At 46.9% G+C, this 18,922-nt stretch overlaps 1 protein-coding gene across 1 annotated transcript in view; it reads left to right on the top strand.

Moving 5' to 3' along the window:
- pfkma (phosphofructokinase, muscle a) overlaps positions 1-18,922 on the top strand; it is a 59,279-nt gene that overhangs the window by 29,074 nt on the left and 11,283 nt on the right. The window contains exons 11-17 of the mRNA XM_061810969.1: positions 1,160-1,230; positions 1,594-1,681; positions 6,373-6,525; positions 6,609-6,773; positions 13,685-13,746; positions 16,518-16,629; positions 16,703-16,802. Of these exons, the coding sequence (XP_061666953.1) occupies positions 1,160-1,230; positions 1,594-1,681; positions 6,373-6,525; positions 6,609-6,773; positions 13,685-13,746; positions 16,518-16,629; positions 16,703-16,802 (751 nt within the window). The remainder of the gene's footprint in view (positions 1-1,159; positions 1,231-1,593; positions 1,682-6,372; positions 6,526-6,608; positions 6,774-13,684; positions 13,747-16,517; positions 16,630-16,702; positions 16,803-18,922) is intronic.

The following is an 18,922-nucleotide window of genomic DNA, read 5'->3' on the forward strand; positions in this document are numbered from 1 at the left end:
CAACCCTATTTCTGAGTAACATAACACAAAGTTAGAGCTTTTCGCTTCATCAGTTTCCTTTTTTGTACCTCACCCTGTTGAAATTCAAACATACACAGACACATACAATTTTATTCTATTTGTCCCAAAAGCATACTTTTCGCTAGTCTTGTTAACTGTTGACTGACTTGTGATAACAAACTTTGCTGCCAACTGTTGTTAACGTCAGGAAATTCCTGACAGTGTATATCCTTAAATTTGTGTTTGATGTCTTGGATGTTAACAGGAGCTTCCTTTTTGGATTGCACAGTAAACACCAGAATCTATAACTGTTCTGCGAAGACTTGGTAAATAACATGATTTTGTTAAGGTATAGCCATTGGATGCACACATCATATGTACAATACACATCTTGGCCTCTTCCTCTGCCACTGTCTTCAGCTGCGCCCTTTCCAGCCCAGTCTCCTGCATTGTCAGACGATGTGTTGGCATCTTTTTTTACATTGACTAGGACTAGAAAGACTGTCTGTTGAGCACATAAGTGTGACAAGAAACAAAAGAAAGATTTTTAAGGTTTAGAAATCCTTTGAAAAAATTTTAACTGTTGTTCGTGCCCAACACTGCATGAAATCCTTTGCGGTAACATTTTAAAAGTACAACATATTGTAGAGGACCGACAAATAAATCACTTTGCATGACCATTAACAAATCCATCCACCCATTTTTTGACCCGCTGATCCTCATGAGGGCCATGGGAGTGCTGGTGCCAATCCCAGTTGTCATTGGGATGGGGTACACCCGGAACTGGTTGGCGGCCATTTGCATTGCACATCGAGACAGACAACAGTCGCACTCACAATCACACCTTGAGGCAATTTAGTCCCTCCTAATAATGCATGTTTTTGGGACATGGGAAGAAACCAGAGTGCCCAGAGAAGACCCAAACAAGCACGGTGTGAACATGCAAACTCCACAGAGGTGGGGCAGGGATTGAACCCCGGTTCTCAGAACTGTGAGGCCAACTTTTTACAGCTGGCCCACCATGTCACCCAATATATAAATAAATGTGTAAAAATCAATCTATTCACGAAAACAAAAATATTTGCATGTTACTTTTTCTCTTACAATTTCATTTCAAATGCAATATGTGCTATAATTCATATCCTTGCTTATGCTACAGATTGAGGATATTAATTGGACTTCAGTGAGCGGCTGGACTGGACTGGGAGGCTCAAAGTTGGGCACCAAGAGGTAAATATGCATGGGGGATCCTCCAAAGCTGAGCATATTAATAATAATAATCATTATTATTATTATTTTCCTATGTCACATTAAGTACTGTTTCTGGTTGAATGCTTATTCCCCCCCGAACACATCCCAAAAAGCCAATTTAAAAAAAAAAAAATTGATGTCGTGTTAATCTTTTAGAATCATGCACACCGAACAAGTCTCACGGAATTTGAACTCCCAGTTTATGATTATTTTGATCCCTGCTTTCCCACAGCTCTGTATCAGTCGCCATTGACAAAAATATACATTTTTGCCCCATTGACATTTGTCATAACACAAAATGTGTCGCTGCTCCCGCCCCATCCCGCTCCCCACCCCACAAAGAACACTTCCAGGTAAGCTAATGGAGGAAATCAGTCAGAACATTGGCAAGTTCAACATCCACGCCTTGGTCATCATCGGCGGATTTGAGGTAGGATAATTCTGGAAAAACACACATTTTCTCCCCTGTCAGTGTGACTTTTAATCTATGTTTTTTCTGGTAATAGAGTGATGAACAAAGATAATGTAGCTGACATACTACAGTGATTTGTCTTGGTTCAACTGCGCATTAGTTGTGAGCTGCTTTGGGCCTGGAGAGACAAAAGACTGTGCTTGTGAATGCCACAAGGTCATTACAATTACTGGTGGTGTGGTATGTGTTGATTGCCTTGTATCATCTTAAATGTAAAACTACAATCTTTTGTTCAAGTGGACAACATAAGCGGTTATTAATTTGCTTGTTGATTTGTTTTGTCAATTAGCAAAAGCCACTGTGTGAGCATGTACATTGTACAAAACCTGTTGCTCTATTAAAATGCGCTAAATAATGAATTACACTTGTTAGCTAACTAGCTCAGTATGTTGTGTCGAATAATCACTGGACAGCTGATTCAATCACGTTCTACAAGGCCATTTAGAATTATATATTATTGACTATTCGTGGGTGGCACAGTAGCGTGGCGATAGAGCGTGGGCCTCACAGTTCTGAGAACTCGGGTTGAAATCCACCTGTGTGGAGTTTCCATGTTCTCCCCTTGCCTGTGTGTTTTTTTTCCGGGCACTCTAGTGTCCTCCTACATCCCCAAAACATGCATTAATTTAGAGACTCTACATTGCCCCTTAGTTGTGTTTATGAGTGCGAATGTTGTCTGTCTCCATGTACTCTGCGATTGGCTGGCAACCAGTTCAGGATGTACCCTGCCTCCTGACCCGTGGCAGTTGGGATTGGGTCCAGCCGACCTGCGACCCTCGTGAGGATAAGTGGCTCAGAAGATGGATGGATGGATGATGGATGGATGGATGGATGGATGGCTGGCTGGCTGGATGGATGGATGGATGGATTTTTTCGGTCATTCATTGAAGTAGTCTAACCACTCTGCACCATCTGCACATCTGTAGACCAATACAGTGGTACCTCTGCTTACGAAGGTCTCTACTAACGAAAGATTCAGGTTACAAAAAGCCTCCCCATAAAATGTCTCTAGTTACGAAGGAAATTCAGGATCTGAAAGGGGAAAAAACGGCGCTGGATTCAACCCAACGTAAACATCCTGTACTGTATCTGTATCTGTAAATGCAGTCCTATTGGGCCACAAGCCAGTGCAATCTGACGGCCAGTCCCAAGCCCTGATAAAAGCATAGGGTTGCGTCAAGAAGGGCATCCGGCATAAAACTGTGCCAAACAAAAATGAGCGTTCATCTAAAGAATTCCATACCGGATCGATCAATGGTTGTTCCCATTTTTAAGAACAAATGCGACTTGCAGAGCTGTGGCAACTATAAAGGAATAAATTTGATGAGCCACACAATGAAGTTATGGGGAAGAGTAGTGGAGGCTAGATTCGGGGCAGAAGTATCTGCGAGCAACAGTATGGTTTCATGCCTAGAAAGAGTACCACAGATGCATTATTTGCCTTGAGGATGCTATTGGAAAAGTATAGAGAAGGTCAGAAGGAGCTACATTGTGTCGTTGTGGATCTAGAGAAAGCCTATGACAGAGTACCAAGGGAGCAACTGTGCTACTGCATGTGTAAGTCTGGTGTGGCAGAGAAATATGTTAGAATAGTACAGGACATGTATGAAGGCTGCAGAACAGTGGTGAGGTGTGCCATTGGTATGACAGAAGAATTTAATGGGGAGGTGGGACTACATTAGGGATCAGTTCTGAGCCTGTATGCTGTGGTAATGGATAGGCTGACAAGGATAGAATGAAATTCTCTTTGACTGTGACTTTCGCAGATGATATTGTGATATGCAGGGAGCAGGTGGAGGAACAATTACAAATATGTAGGAGGATATGCAATGAAAAGGAGAGGAATGAAGATTAGCCTAAGTAAAACAATATATGTGTGTGAATGAGAGGGGTGGAGGGGGAAGAGTGAGACTCCAGGGAGAAGAGATAGCGAGGGGGGATAACTTCAAATACCTGGGGTCAACAATACACAGCAATGGTGAGTGTGGTAAGGAAGTGAAGAAACAGCTCCAAGCAGGTTGGAACTGCTGGCGGAAGGTGTCTGATGTTTTATGTGACAGAAGAGTCTCTGTTAGGATGAAAGGCAAAGTTCATAAAACAGTGGTGTGCCAGCCATGATGTATGTATTCGAGATGGTGGCACTGAAGACACAACAGGTAGCAGAACTGGAGGTGGCATAAATGAAGATGGTGACGTTCTCTCTAGGAGTGAGTAGGTTGGATAGAAATTAGCTAATTAGAGGGACAGCCAAAATTGGATGTTTTGGAGACAAGGTTTCAAGAGAGCAGACTTCGATGGTTTGGACATGTCCGGAGACAAGAGAGTGAGTATAATGGTGGAAGGGTGCTGGGGATGGAGCTGCCAGTCAAAAGAGCGAGACGAAGACCAAAGAGAAGGTTAACGGAAGACATGAGGGCAGTGGGTGTGCGTGCAATCTTTAGCCATGACCACACATTCTGTCTCTTTGTATGTGTGGTGGAATAGAGCATCTCCCCGTATTGGCTAGCACGTAGCATCTTCCTGGCATCACATCCCTCCATTGGTTCAGAGCAACATCAATCTTGTTGTTTTGGGGGGGACGTCAATCTTTGCCTGTGATGTACTTCCTGTATCATCACCGAATCCATTGTCATACGCTCGCGCACAGCCGTATTGTACTACTTCTACGCTGATTTATTCGTCTTTTTTTATCATGGGCCCCAATAAATTGATGGTCAGTGCCAGTGAGGAGAACAAGAAGTTTTGTCCAACAAAACAAAACAAAAATCGTCAAGAAATGTGAAAAAGACAAGCGTGCATGTGGCTTTTATGCTGCTGCTATTCGACTTAAGATATCTGAAGTGGAGGTTGATCCTGAAGTTGAGGAAATTGTTTCGCTGGAAAAGGCTGAGGAGGACATTGAGAAGTTGGTTCACCGCGAGGATCTTTCGACAGAGAAGCGAAAGGCTGGAGGTGGTTTAACACACGCCAATGCAGGAGCAGTTTGCGGCTTCGAGGAGGAGACAGGCACTATTTCCGTCAGCCAGAATCAAATCAATCAGAATCAAATCAAAAACCTTTAATGTAAATATATGACTATGCATACAAAGAAATAAAGACTAAAAGACGTGTTGATGAAATTCCATGGCATTTCCGAATTTATTCAAAAGGATCATCCAGTAAATGTATGAACTAGTCGGGCTATTGCTCACGTTTTGCATTGCACATTTCCGCATGATTCTTAAAAGCCGTCAAAGGCAAACATCCTTGGATTGGTACTTCACGAAACATTGAAAGTTAATGATAATGTTTTTGAATACATAGTTTGTAGAATTGATTAATTTTAGTGGAAATGAATTGTGTGCGTGCCTCTGAAGACGCTACGATGCCTTTTTGCTTGCCACGCACTCAACGCCAAAGGTAAATGAACATCATTTTTTTATTATTCTTTACATTATGTACACTTTGAATGCTAATTTTTGGTGGGGTGCTTGGTACGGATTAAGCTATTTATGGCTGACATGTCTCTCCGAAATCACGTGGATATCAGGGACACTGCTTCTAGATGGCACACCACGGCAGTGGTCCTCCTTTTGAAGAAAGGCGACCAGAGGGTGTACAGGTGGCTTGGGTATCTGGTTAGATTGTCTCCCTCAACGTCTCCCTGTTTTAGTTGTAGTGTTCCTGGCACATCCTACCTTCTGGAAATCTCAGAGACCACTCCGGACATGCTAAGGAAATTATATCTCCTGGCTGGCCAAGGAAAGATTAGGGATCTCTTTGGAAGCGCTGGACTTGGAAATCGTTGGGGAGTGGGAAATCTGGGGCTCCTGATTGAGCAGCTCCCCCTGTGACCTGATCTCAGATAAGCAGAACAAAATTAATGGATAGAGTGATGGGAGTTGTTAAATTTGAGCGGACTGATCTCAAGAGAAGGATTTAAAAGAAAAAGGGAAAAAATATTTTGGGGGGGATTCCCTTTGAGGGATTATAATCTGTGGTGCAGGCAGCGTGGGATCAAATCCCTGTCAGCGATGGTGTCAATATATGGCTTGTGGACTGAGTCGTGACCATTTCAGGGTGTAGTCTGCCTTTCGCCTAATGTAAACTGGGATAGGCTCCGGCACTCCCGTGAGCCTTGTGAGGATGAGCTGCTTGGACAAAGGTGGAGCGACTGGTTCGAGCATTTGCCTCACAGGTCTGAGGACTGGGGTTCAAAGTTTGAATTTTCTACTATTGCTTGTGTGGATTTTCTCCGGGCACTCCGGTTTTCTACCATATTCCAAAAACATTCATGAATTAAAGACTCTAAATTGGTTTTAGGTGTGATTGTGCATATGTGTGTGTGTGTGTGTGTGTGTGTGTGTGTGCGCATGCGTGCCTGTGTGTGTGTGCGTGTGTGTGTATGTGCGGTTGTTTGTATGTGCCCTGCAATTGGCTACCAACCAGTTCAAGGCCTGAACTTCAAGGTGTACCCTGCTTCCTGCCTGGGAATAGCAGGGATAGGCTTCAGCGCTCCCTCGACCCTTGTGAGGATTAGCAGCTCAGAAGTTGAATGGATGGATGCATGTTTGCAAAATTATTGGCATGAATTACATCACTGTATTTTTTTATGGCGTGAAGGAAACAAAGACTCAAGCTACAGTATCTCCTCATGTCTATCCTTGCAGGCCTACGTTGGAGGCCTGGAAATGGTTCAGGCCCGAGAAAAGTACGAGGAGCTGTGCATCCCTATGGTTGTGATTCCCGCCACCGTCTCCAACAATGTCCCTGGCTCCGACTTCAGCATTGGTGCTGACACTGCTCTAAACACAATCACCTCTGTCAGTGGCTGGACTAGCACGACACACACACATGCACAGTATTATCAGGTGCTCATCCCCAAACTCCTCTGTTGCCATTGCAGACATGCGACAGAATCAAGCAGTCTGCCGCAGGGACGAAACGTCGTGTGTTTCTTGTGGAGACGATGGGTGGCTACTGCGGCTACTTAGCAACCATGGCAGGGCTAGCGGCCGGGGCGGATGCTGCCTACATATTTGAGGAGAAATTCAATATTAAAGACCTGGAGGTAAGAATGTGATTATGGAGAAAACCGCCATCGAATGCATTTTGGCAAAATCTTTTTCTCACACCATAAGCAAAGACACAATCTTGTCTTTGTGGATATTTGTTAGAACAAGGAAGAAATATTTTTGCAAAGAGTAGAAACAGTACAAGTCTTATGAGTTGTGACCCCTTACTGAAGTTCAGAATAAAAGCCCTTTTGTTATATTAAAGTGAGCGAGACAAAGACAAAATAAGATGGTTATATATGTCTAGCTGTACTATGTTTTGTCCAAATGGAGCCAGTAGGAACATCATATGAGGAACACCCTGACCGGGTAAACTAGAAGCCACAACAAGACAAAACCTGTGAAAGCTGAAGGCTACAACTGGCTGAACTGGCTGGCCGAACACGCACCCAATCGCAGTTACGCTTTCTTAGTGACGTGACGTCACATACTAAGAAAGTGTAACTGGATTGACTGCCTGTTTGGTTCTGACCTGAAGTAACCCTGCCTGGTGGCACAAACTGTGAATTTTAGACAGAATTGTAGCCAGTTGAATTTCAGACAGCGAATTGTAGCCGGTTGAATTTCACACAACGAAATTCAGACAGCGAATTGTAGCCGGTTGAATTTCAGAGAGCGAATTGTACCAACTATTGAAAATCTGATCACTTTAAATTTCAAATTCAAATCCTGTTTTCTGTGGCATTTCAAATTCAAATCCTGGTGGCACTAATTTACTTACATTATAAGTGCCCAAGAAAATGGATGGATGGATGGATGGATGGATGGATGGATGGATGGATGGATGGATGGATGGATGGATGGATGGATGGATGGATGGATGGATGGATGGATGGATGGATGGATTGTCTTAGGGTTCGACACACAAGGAGCCGGAGCATTTATTGCAGCATGGACAGCTTGGAAATCTTGAACAAAATGGCATTTGGTTGGCTGGCCTTGAGGGTGGATTTATTTTCACCGGAAATATCAGAGTTTGAACGGATGACTTATCACATCATATAATTATTCCAACTTCAAATACAGGTCAAATCCAGTCAGCAGCTTCTACACACAATGGGTATTGGCACTGTACAGGGCGATAACACAACTTTGGCTCGATCTCAACAGGCGAACAGTTCTTAATTTGCCCAAAATCTTGCTTACTGGTAGCCAATAGCCCTGTGACTTGTTCCAGCAGAGGAGAAATGTCCGTAGGAGTTTGTGTAAAACGACTGAAATTGAAACAAAGTCGACTTCAATGTAAGATAAACGGAGCACAAAGGATGTGTGCGCACTTTGTGTGCATTAACAGATTCTGAAAAAAACATTGTTGGATTCAATGCTGGTGCCCAATCATTCATGCGCTGACATCAATAAACAAACAAGACTTCATCCTGGTATTTTGCTGCAGTTTGTTTTGCCAAAGAAATGTGTCGTGCTGAACAGACAACATCAAAGACAAACAGCTTTGATGGTGGAAGTGAGACAAATGCTGCACAAATGTTATCGTAAAAAAAAAAAAGTCATTGATATTCAGGCAGTCATTCAGGTCTCCATAAAAAGTCTACTCAAAATGTAGATCTTAGCATCATGTACATGCGTCGACGGTACAATGCAATTTATGGCTTCTCATTACATCACAACCGGAAGAAATGAACTGAGACTCAAATCTCGTCAGATAGTTGGTTATTGGAGCACTGACTCCCCAATGTTAAATGTATTGTGGTTTGTCAGGACTGAATTTAACAAATGATGATTCCACATTATGTATCGGACACGTGATTTCAATACTGTCGGGAGTGGATGTTCATAGCAATCCCAATTTGATCATGAGATCCCTTCCCAACAGATTGATTAAACAAGTGGACAAGACCACAAACAGACGCTTGAATAGCACATCTGGCCCAGAGCCACATAATGCACATGAAGCAGGCTGCGTAAATGTATCTTTTGGTAAACCTCCATTCACACGCCTTGAGTAACAAGATAGTTTGGTCGGAGCAAGAACAACAGGATTGGAGCCCATTATCACAGAATTTGAAGCTCCAGAATCAACGAGGAAAGTAATAAGTTTAGCTAGGCGTCAGATTTTAAAAGTGTGTGAATGTCTGGTGGTTGAACTGTAATTTCTTTCTCTAAAGCAACAATCTTTGTCATGATCCTGCCGCTCCAGCACGAGCTGTGTGGGTGTCCGCGCAGGTGCGCTGATTGGGAGGTGCACACCTGCGCCTCATGCAGCCTGATTATGCTGTGGATTTATATGACCGCGATGACAACTGGCCGGCGCCAGTTCGTTTGATCTTCAAGTCCCGTTCGTGTGCTCCGGTATCCCTGATCAAACCTGTGTGTACCGACCTTCGAATGTTCTCCGACCAACCTTGTAAGCCTGACTCCTTTGATACTTCGGCCTGCGTTGATTGTTCCCCTGTGTACCGACTCCTGCCTGTCCGCTCATCTGCTCTCTTTGCCCGACGTCCCAACTACCGCTGCTGCACCGGACTGCCTGCTCGATCCCCGACCTCGGGATATAATAAACGAGTCTCTTCTTGAACTACCTTGCGTCTTCCGAGTTCCTGCATTTGGGTCCTACTCTCGTTCCGATGGGACGTGACAGAACGAACTGGCCATCACAGGACCCAGCAGGAAAGACCCGGCGTCGCCGGGACCGACGCAAGGTAGACAGTCGGCCGGAGGACCAAGCCTGTCCGATCCGGGTAGGCTCCCTGATGTCCTCCGCTTCCGTGTCTTACGCTCCGCCAGCGAGGTATGAATACGTCCCAACACGACCCGTCCGGCTCCTCATATTCTTCTGGACTCTGACTTTTCGGAATATGAGGAGTACCGTGATTTGTATGACCGGCTGCCGGAGTACGACTCCGATTATTCTGATTATGAATCTGCTCGTCCAATCTTTCATTCCAGTCAGTTTGTTTCACCTCCCCGCGTTTCCAGCACCCGAGCGTCTTCGCCCGGTAGGTCCAAGTACACCAATCACACCACCAGTATGAGGGAACCCGCTTGGCCATCTACCCGGGACCTCCGCGTGGCGGCCAGAGGAGACGCCCAGAGGGAGGAGGAGCCGCCAAATCGCGATGCATTCTACCGTGAAATGCGGGCGGAGATAGAGCGGCAGAGCGCCGAATTGGCGGCTCTCACGGCCCAGGTCCTGCAAGGATTGGCGAACCAGCCGAGCTACTCTGACAACGCAACGGCGACGGACTCGCTGCTGATGCAGGTTCACGTGGCAGTTGGAACTGACCCGCTCCCGAGACACGCCCACGTGTCAGTTTCGACTGACTCTCCGCCTGCTCAGGTTCACGTTGCCGTGGAAACCGACCCACCCCCTTGCCAAGTGCACGCCGCAGTGGGAACGGACTCGCCACCTCGGCAAGCGCACGTAGCTGTGGAAACTGACCCGCGTCCTCGCCATTCCCACGTCGAGGTTTTGGCTGTTCCGAGCAGATTTCACGCGGCAGTCGGAGCTGACCCGCTCCCGAGACACACCCACGTGTCAATTTTGACTGACTCTCCGCCGACTCTCGTTCACGTTGCCCTGGAAACGGATTCCCCACCGCGCCACGCCCACCTTGCTGTTTCAACGGATGCACTGCAAGCTCACTTGGCAGTGGGGACCGACCCGATGCTGCCTCACGTTGGTGTCCAGGAGGTGGCGACGTCTCCACAGCCGCTTCTCGTCCATGCTCTGGAGTACCAGTGGCGACCGGCCCGCGGACGCTCCACACTCCTGCTTCGTCGGCGACCGTCCCGCGGACGCTCAACACTCCTTCTCTGTCGGCGACGAGCACGCCCATACGTTCCCGTCCAGGAGTTGGCGATGGTGTCGCCGCCTTCTCACGTTGCCGTCCAGGAGGGGGCGATGGTGTCGCCGCCTTCTCACGTTGCCGTCCAGGAGGGGGCGATGGTGTCGCCGCCTTCTCACGTTGCCGTCCAGGAGGGGGCGATGGTGTCGCCGCCTTCTCACGTTGCCGTCCAGGAGGGGGCGATGGTGTCGCCGCCTTCTCACGTTGCCGTCCAGGAGGGGGCGATGGTGTCGCCGCCTTCTCACGTTGCTGTCCAGGAGGGGGCGATGGTGTCGCCGCCTTCTCACGTTGCTGTCCAGGAGGGTGCAATGGTGTCGCCGCCTTCTCATGTTCCTGTCCAGGAGGAGGCAATCGTGTCGCCGCCTTCTCACGTTGAGATCCAGGAGGAGCTGGGGAGTTCTGTGGAGCCACCCTGGAGCTGGAGAGACTTCTGGATGGCGGTCATGGCTCTGGTCCTTCTCTCCATCATCCTATTCGCTCCAGATGGCTCCCAGCCGCTTCATGACCTGGCCTCGTTGGTGACCAATCCACGGCTGCCTACTGACCAATCCTCGGTGGCGACCAATCCCTGATCGTCTTGCAACCACGCCGTGGGAGGTTCTCGTCCGGAGCAGTGGCCTGCCTCGTTCTGGTTCCTGCTTCGCCGTTTGGTTCCTCACAGAGGTCGTCCGCCCGAATCGCCCCTTGGGGACCCTGGTGCTTGGCGTCCGGGTCGTCCTCCTGACCTGTCCACCCGGATGCCTTGTGTTTGGTGGCCTGGATGGCCACCGGACTGGGGTTCGGGGGGGGGTGCCCTCCTCCGGACACCCCTTCCGCCCACCCCTGCGTGTGTTAATTATTGTCAGTTTTTTCGTTTAGGCACGTCTGGGAGGCGTGCCTTTGAGGGGGGGGTACTGTCATGATCCTGCCGCTCCAGCACGAGCTGTGTGGGTGTCCGCGCAGGTGCGCTGATTGGGAGGTGCACACCTGCGCCTCATGTAGCCTGATTATGCTGTGGATTTATATGACCGCGATGACAACTGGCCGGCGCCAGTTCGTTTGATCTTCAAGTCCCGTTCGTGTGCTCTGGTATCCCTGATCAAACCTGTGTGTACCGACCTTCGCCTGTTCTCCGACCAACCTTGTAAGCCTGACTCCTTTGATACTTCTGCCTGCGTTGATTGTTCCCCTGTGTACCGACTCCTGCCTGTCCGCATATCTGCTCTCTTCACCCGACGTCCCAACTACCGCTGCTGCACCGGACTGCCTGCTCGATCCCCTACCTCTGCATATAATAAACGTGTCTCCTTGAACTACCTTGCATCTTCCGAGTCCTGTATTTGGGTCCTACTCTCGTTCCGATGGGACGTGACAATCTTATTCTGAATCTCAGCAAGCGGTGTATCAGTGGGAAGTGCCTCTTCATTGTGTAAGAGAGCGAGTGTTGGATGCAGGTGTGTTTGTGTCTCACCGGTCCACTGCACTGCTCCAGGGCCCGTCAGGAATCATTCAGAGACAACATTGCATGAGCTGAGCTCGCACCCCCTCTGCGACAGTCAGCAATCCCATCTTCGAGTGCTCTCTTTGACAATGTCCCTTCTCTCCACAGTAGTGGGAAGTATCATCATTGAAGTCGCCACTCATCCGGTTGGCGTTGTCTCGACCTCTCCTAACCACTCCACATTTCATGCCTCGTATACAGTGTCCTCTGCTTTGAAATTGGCCTCTAGCAGGGGCAGCCATCGCTAAATTTGCATTCAGTGATGGCTTTGCCAAGTCCTCATTTTTTTCTTTTTCTGGTTGCATTCTTTGGTTTCAGCATGTTTGACATGACGCATATTTCTGCCAAGCGGTTGTTGACCAGCCGCCAATCAGGATTTTTGTCAATGGGGAACGTAGACAATCCACAAATGCTGCTTCATTTGACTCCTCTCGCTTATTCGCCTCTGTCAACCATATTTCCAGACATTCAGCTTTTTTTTCAATGGCTTCAAAATCCCTAACTTTAATCGTCTTAGTCTTCTTTAAACTACTTTTCTCCTACTTAATCCTTTTAATTAAATTTTGTAACTGCTGAGCCTCCTGTGACTGGGAAACCATAGTCAGTACCCCACTTCTCCACCTACGCTACAGAGTTTTTCCAAATAAATTTCCCTCATATGGGTCATGATTGGTGATGTGTCCACTTGTAAATCCCTGGTTTTGCTCTTATTGGTTTTACTCTTCCCACTCCCCATTTTTCAGAAGCGCGTCTCTTTATCACAATATTTGAATGCCCTCGAAATTTTCGGGGCGTCAAACCCCTAATTGTCGGATCTTGGGGACACGAACCCCTCACCTCAGGTCTTGGGGAACCAAACCGCTCTCTGAATTTAAACCCAGGATCTAGAGCTGTCAGGTCTTGGGGTCTTGAACCCCTCACTGAACTTTATAGTAGGGACTTGAACCTTCTCAATGGAATGTGGGGAGAGCAATTATCAGTAATCCTCAATACAAAGACAAGATTGTTCCCACCAAAAATCAAGAAATAGATGATAAAATTCTTTGCTGTAGTCTTTGTTGTGGTTTGTTTGGAATCCCGAGGTGATGGCTGATACAGGAAAGCACCCGAGCAGTCCCGCTTCCTAATTCTTGGCTAAGGGCAGGACTAGTGCACTTGTCCTAGATCACTGATCCGGAGAGCCTCTGGATTGGGAATCAATCCTGAGATCCCACTTCTGACACCAAACTGTTCTGGCAAAATATTTTTCTGACATCATAAAGTAAGGATGCATTCTTGTCTTTGTGGATTTGTATTACAAAGAGGAAGAAAACTCTTTGCAAAGAGAGTAAAAGTTATGTCTTACAAGTTGGCACCCCTTTCTGAAGTTCAGAATAAAAGTGAGAGACACAAAGACAAAACAAGATTGGTATCTATGTACAAGTATTGTACACATGGAGGCGGTAGGAACAAAATCATATGAAGAACATCCTGACCAAGAAAACTCGAAGCCAAAACAGGACAAAACCTGTGAAATTTAAAGGTAGAACTAATAAAATGAATATTTTGTAGATATGTAAAATAGAAATCTGCCAACACAATTGGATCAAGGATAACTTATTTGTAATGTGTTCTTTGTCTCTAGGGTAATGTTGAGCATCTTGTGGAGAAGATGAAGACAACTGTGAAGAGAGGCTTGGTTCTCAGGTATAATGGGACAGATATGAGCAGGAGGACTAACCTTTTCATGAGTCCTGATTTAATAGACATGAAAATGGTGTTGGGTTGCCTCCATGGGGGCCAAAGTAAAATTTAACTTTGGTGTCCTCAATTTCTTCCCAAGATATCAATCATTCATACGTCTATGATAGGGGTGTCAAACTCAATCTATCTTGGGAGCCACATGGAGGAAAATCTGTTACCAAGAGGATCGGACCGGTATATCATGGCCTATACATACCAAGTTTGCACAAACTCCGACAGTCATTGCTTTCAAAATAAGAGCATTTCTTTATTTACTATTTTACTTTCACCACTTTGCTAATTCATCACTGTTAGTGGGCAGGGCATAAGGACTCTGTCATTGTAAATGTTGGTTGACTGGCTGCGTAAGTACATATGTGAATCGGATGTAGTTAAAGGGCCACTGACACCCCAATATCATCTTCTTCTTTTCCTTTCAGCTTGTCCTGATAGGGGTCGCCACAGCGTGTCATCTTTTTCCATCTAAGCCTATCTCCTGCATCTTCCTCTATAACACCAACTGCCATTATGTCTTCCCTCACAACATCCATCAACCTTCTCTTTGGTCTTCCTCTCGCTCTTTTGCCTGGCAGCTCCATCCTCAGCATCAATATACTCAGTCGTCCGCCTCTGGACATGTCCAAACCATAAAAGTCTGCTCTCTCGAACGTTGTCTCCAAAACATCCAACTTTAGCTTTCCCTCTAATGAGCTCATTTCTAATCCTATCCAAGCTGCTCACTCCTAGAGAGAACCTCAACATCTTTATTTTTGCCATCTCCAATTCTGTTTCCTATTCCCTCTTCATTACAAGTGTCTCTAATCTGTACATCATGGCTGGCCTCACCTCTGTTTTATAAACTTTGCCCTTCATCATAGCAGAGAATGTCACAAAAGACACCAAAAACCTTCGGCCAGCTGTTCCACCTTGCTTGGACCGGTTTCTTCACTTCCTTACCACTCACCATTGCTCTGTATTGTTGACCTTAAGCATCTCTGCATTTAGCTGGGCTTGGGACTGGCCTACAGACCTGGCTTGTGCCTCCATAGGGCTGTATTTGCCCCCATAGGGCTGCAAGTTGAGCATCTTCTCTAAAAATATAAATAAACACAACATCAAGCAAATGTCTAAATAATGTACACACACATGCACAGTCAGTCTAAAGGCTCTCACCAGCAAAAAACTCCTTTGATTACCAACTATTTGAGAGACCCTCTTTTATTTAAGTGACTGTTCAAGATATTTTGACAACAATGTAATCAATATGTGGTACCTTTTTAGCAAGACGCAAATTCTACAACGAACTGCGTTCTTTTGATCTGAAAAAAAAATTCCATGCAGGACGCTGCCAAGTCCTCTGGGAATTTGATGGAGCACAAGTGATACCCGCAAGCGATGGAGAGTTACAGCACTCTAGGATTGAGAGTTACTGCAAACATAGTTTGGAGGGAACAAAACCTCTGGGATTGAATCCTCATTCCCAAGTAGAGCGGCCTTCAGATTTTGAGCCTGATTCGAGGACTCGTCATCACAAAATACCGTTCAAGGCCATGTTCTTCACTGCTTGCAGCTTGAATCCATCCTGAAAGGAAGACTCTCCCCAAAATTCATACGTACAATAAACCCTCCAATGTTGATAGCAATATTATTATTACATATATTTTGGACATTAATTGAAAAAAATTGAAAATAAAGAATATTTTTGAAATCCAAGCAAAATCTGGATGTGTGCCAGCTTTCACAGCCAAACGCGGAAGAAACATCCTTGACTCCGCCCCTGACATCGCTGGTGCTTAGCATTACAGACCATTCATTCTACCTAAGCCAAGATGCAGATGTGTAGTGCAACAAAACTGAGAAAACGCATCCAAATTTCTCCTTCTTTAACCTCCCATGGAGTTAACGTTGACAAGATAAAGCTGTGGCTGTCACAATTGAGGCTTGTTCACCAGCAGGGGAAATTTGCTGGTTATTAGCTGCTTAGTTATAGCCTCTCGTGCTAATACTGTATAAGCAACAACATATTATTATGAGGCGGCATGGTGGCGCAGCTGTTCAATCCCGGACTTCCGTGTGTGGAGTTTGCATGTTCTCCCCAAGTCTGCGTGTGTGTAAACGTGCCTCCTGCCCATTGACAGCTGGGCTAGGCTCCAGCATTCTTGCGACTATCGTGCAGCTAAGAAAATGGATGGATGGATATATATGTGTAAGCACACAACACTTCCCGGTTAGTATTTACGACGATGCTTGAAAAGTACAATTTGGGGTGGGGGGGGTGGGTGGAGTAAGCACGTCAAGTGTTGGATGTGTGTATTCTGGCTCAAGCGCCCAGACTTCAACATTGTACGTCATGCTACTTTTGTTTTGTTTGTAATTATTTTTTCAAAAAAATCGTCCACAAAATGCCAGATAGTGGACGTTCTCCGTTTGGTGAAACGTATCCACGAGCAATGGGGGTTCAGAACAGGAAGCACTGCAGGCGTAGCAAACGCTGATTGGCTGTCAGTTTTCCAGCACAGCTCATTGGGATGTCTGAGCAAGAGAGGAATTTCGATAATACATTTCCAATTTAGAAATGTTTGATGGTGAAATCTGTGGATAACTCTGGCATTAAAAGAAGCACGAACCCTCATCCACTAACTTTTAATGTGTGCTCTCATTCCTATTAGTTTTGACAAAGTCTTCCTTTAAGTCCTTGTGCGGAAATGTTGCAATTGCTGTCCTTCCTAATGCAGGAATGAGAACTCAAACGCCAATTACACCACGGATTTCATCTTCAACTTGTACTCCGAGGAGGGTAAAGGTGTCTTTGACTGTCGCAAGAATGTGCTTGGGCACATGCAACAGGTGGGTTTCCTAGGTCCGCGTGTCCTCTCACTTTTTTCCATGTGCACCTGATAACCTCTATTTCTAACTGCAGGGTGGCACACCAACACCTTTTGACAGGAACTTTGGCACAAAGATGGGCGCCAAGTCTGTCCTGTGGCTGACTGAGAAGCTCAAGGAGTGCTACAGACATGGTGAGGTTACTTAAAATTTTAATTTAAAATTCTATTTTGAAATTATGAACACACCCCTCCCCGAGCCGTATCCTTATCGTAGTGGAGGGGTTTGTGTGTCCTGATGAACCTAGGAGCCAAGTTGTCTGGGGTTTCATGCACCTGGTAGGGTCACCCATGGCAAACAGGTCCTAGGTGAGGGACCAGACAATGTACGACTCCAAAACACAGATGACTACAAAAATTGGACCTTGGTTTCCCTTTCCCGGACGCGGGTCACCAGGGTCCCCCTTTGGAGCCAGGCCTGGAGGTGGGGCTCGAAGGCGAGTGCCTGGTGGCCGGGCCTGCACACATGGGGCTCGGCAGGGCACAGCCCGAAAGGGTAACATGGGTCCCCCTTCCCATGGGCTAACCACCTGCAATTCACCTGTACAGAAACTGGCTCTAGGGACATGGAATGTCACCTCTTTGGCAGGGAAGGAGCCCGAGTTGGTGCGTGAGGTCGAGAAGTTCCGACTTGATATAGTCCGACTCGCCTATCCGGACCACTCGGGCTCTGGCACCACTCCTCTTGAAAGAGGTTGGACTCTGTTCCACTCTGGAGTTGCCCACAGGGAGAGGTGCCAAGCAGGTGTGGGTATACTTATTGGCCCCGGCTCGGGGCCTGTACGTTGGGGTTTACCCCAGTGGATGAAAGGGTCTCCCACCGCCTGCAGGTAGGGGGACGGGTCCTGACTGTTGTTTGTGCTTATGGAACAAGCAGCAGTGCCGAGTACCCACCCTTTTTGGAGTCCTTCGAGGGAGTGCGCCCCCTCTGGCAATGGCATCATTCTCCTGGGGGACTTCAATGCCCACATGGGCAATGACAGTGACACCTGGAAGGGCATGATTGGGAAGAACAGCCCCCCGATCAGAACTCGAGTGGTGTTCTGTTACTGGATTTCTGTGCTCATCACGGATTGTTCATAACAAGCACAATGTTCAGGCATAAGGGTGTTCACATGTCCACCTGGCACCTGGACACCTTAGGTCGCAGTTCGATGATCGACTTTGTGGTTGTGTCATCGGACTTGCGACCGCATGTTTTGGATACTCGGGTGATGAGAGGGGCAGAGCTGTCAACTGATCATCACCTGGTGGTGAGTTGGCTCCGATGGTGGGGAATATGCCAGTCTGACGTGGCAAGCCCAAATGTATTGTGAGGGTCTGCTGAGAACCTCTGGCAGATTGGCCTGTCAGAAGGAATTTCAACTCCCACCTCCGAAAGAACTTTGCTCACGTCCCAGAGGAGGCGGGGGACATTGAATCCGAGTGGACGATGTTCCGCACCTACATTGCTGAGGCGGCCGTCCCTGTACGACCGCTGTAAAAGTCTGGTCCGCATTGCTGACAATAAGTCGAACTCGTTTCTGGTGAGAGACTCCGCCAAGGCTGCCCTTTGTCATCGATTTTGTTCATAACTTTTACAGACAGAATTTCTAGGCGCAGCCGAGTCGTAGAGGGTGGCCTCAGCTTCGCATCCCTGCTTTTTTGCAGATGATGTGGTTCTGTTGGATTCATCAAGTCGTGATCTCCAGGTCTCACTGGAGCGATTCGCAGCCGAGTGTGAAGGTGCTGGGATGAGAATCAATACCTCCAAATCCGAGACTATGGTCCTCAGTTGGAAAAGGGTGGCATGCCCTCTCCAGGTCGGGGATGTGATCCTTCCCCAAGTGGAGGAGTTCAAGTATCTTGGGGTCTTCGGGCATGAGCATTTCACGGAAACGATCGTTCCATTACCGTGTCGTTACCCAGCCTGAGAAAACACGGAACCGAAAGTCCGTTTCCCAGATCTCAGGGCTTACTTTTAATAAAATTCGCCCATGCGTGGAATGTAAAACAAGTTCTCAACGAAATACAACAATCTGTATCAAACGAACCTGCATGAACCCCTTTATTTTTAATGATTAAAACGCCCAGCTTTGTCAGTGTGGTTTTACAAACAGCACCGGTTTCCGCTTCTGCGCTACGCATGCGCAAGGTCGAGTTATTCATATCCGGGTCACTCAAACGCTAGTCAAACATGTCAGTTGCTAAGCGTAAAAGACAAAATGCTCATGCCTGCTAAGGCTTTATTCTGAAGTACATGTAAAAACCGGTTC

This window comes from Syngnathoides biaculeatus, chromosome 2, assembly GCF_019802595.1.
Source record: "Syngnathoides biaculeatus isolate LvHL_M chromosome 2, ASM1980259v1, whole genome shotgun sequence".
Lineage (NCBI taxonomy): Eukaryota > Metazoa > Chordata > Actinopteri > Syngnathiformes > Syngnathidae > Syngnathoides > Syngnathoides biaculeatus.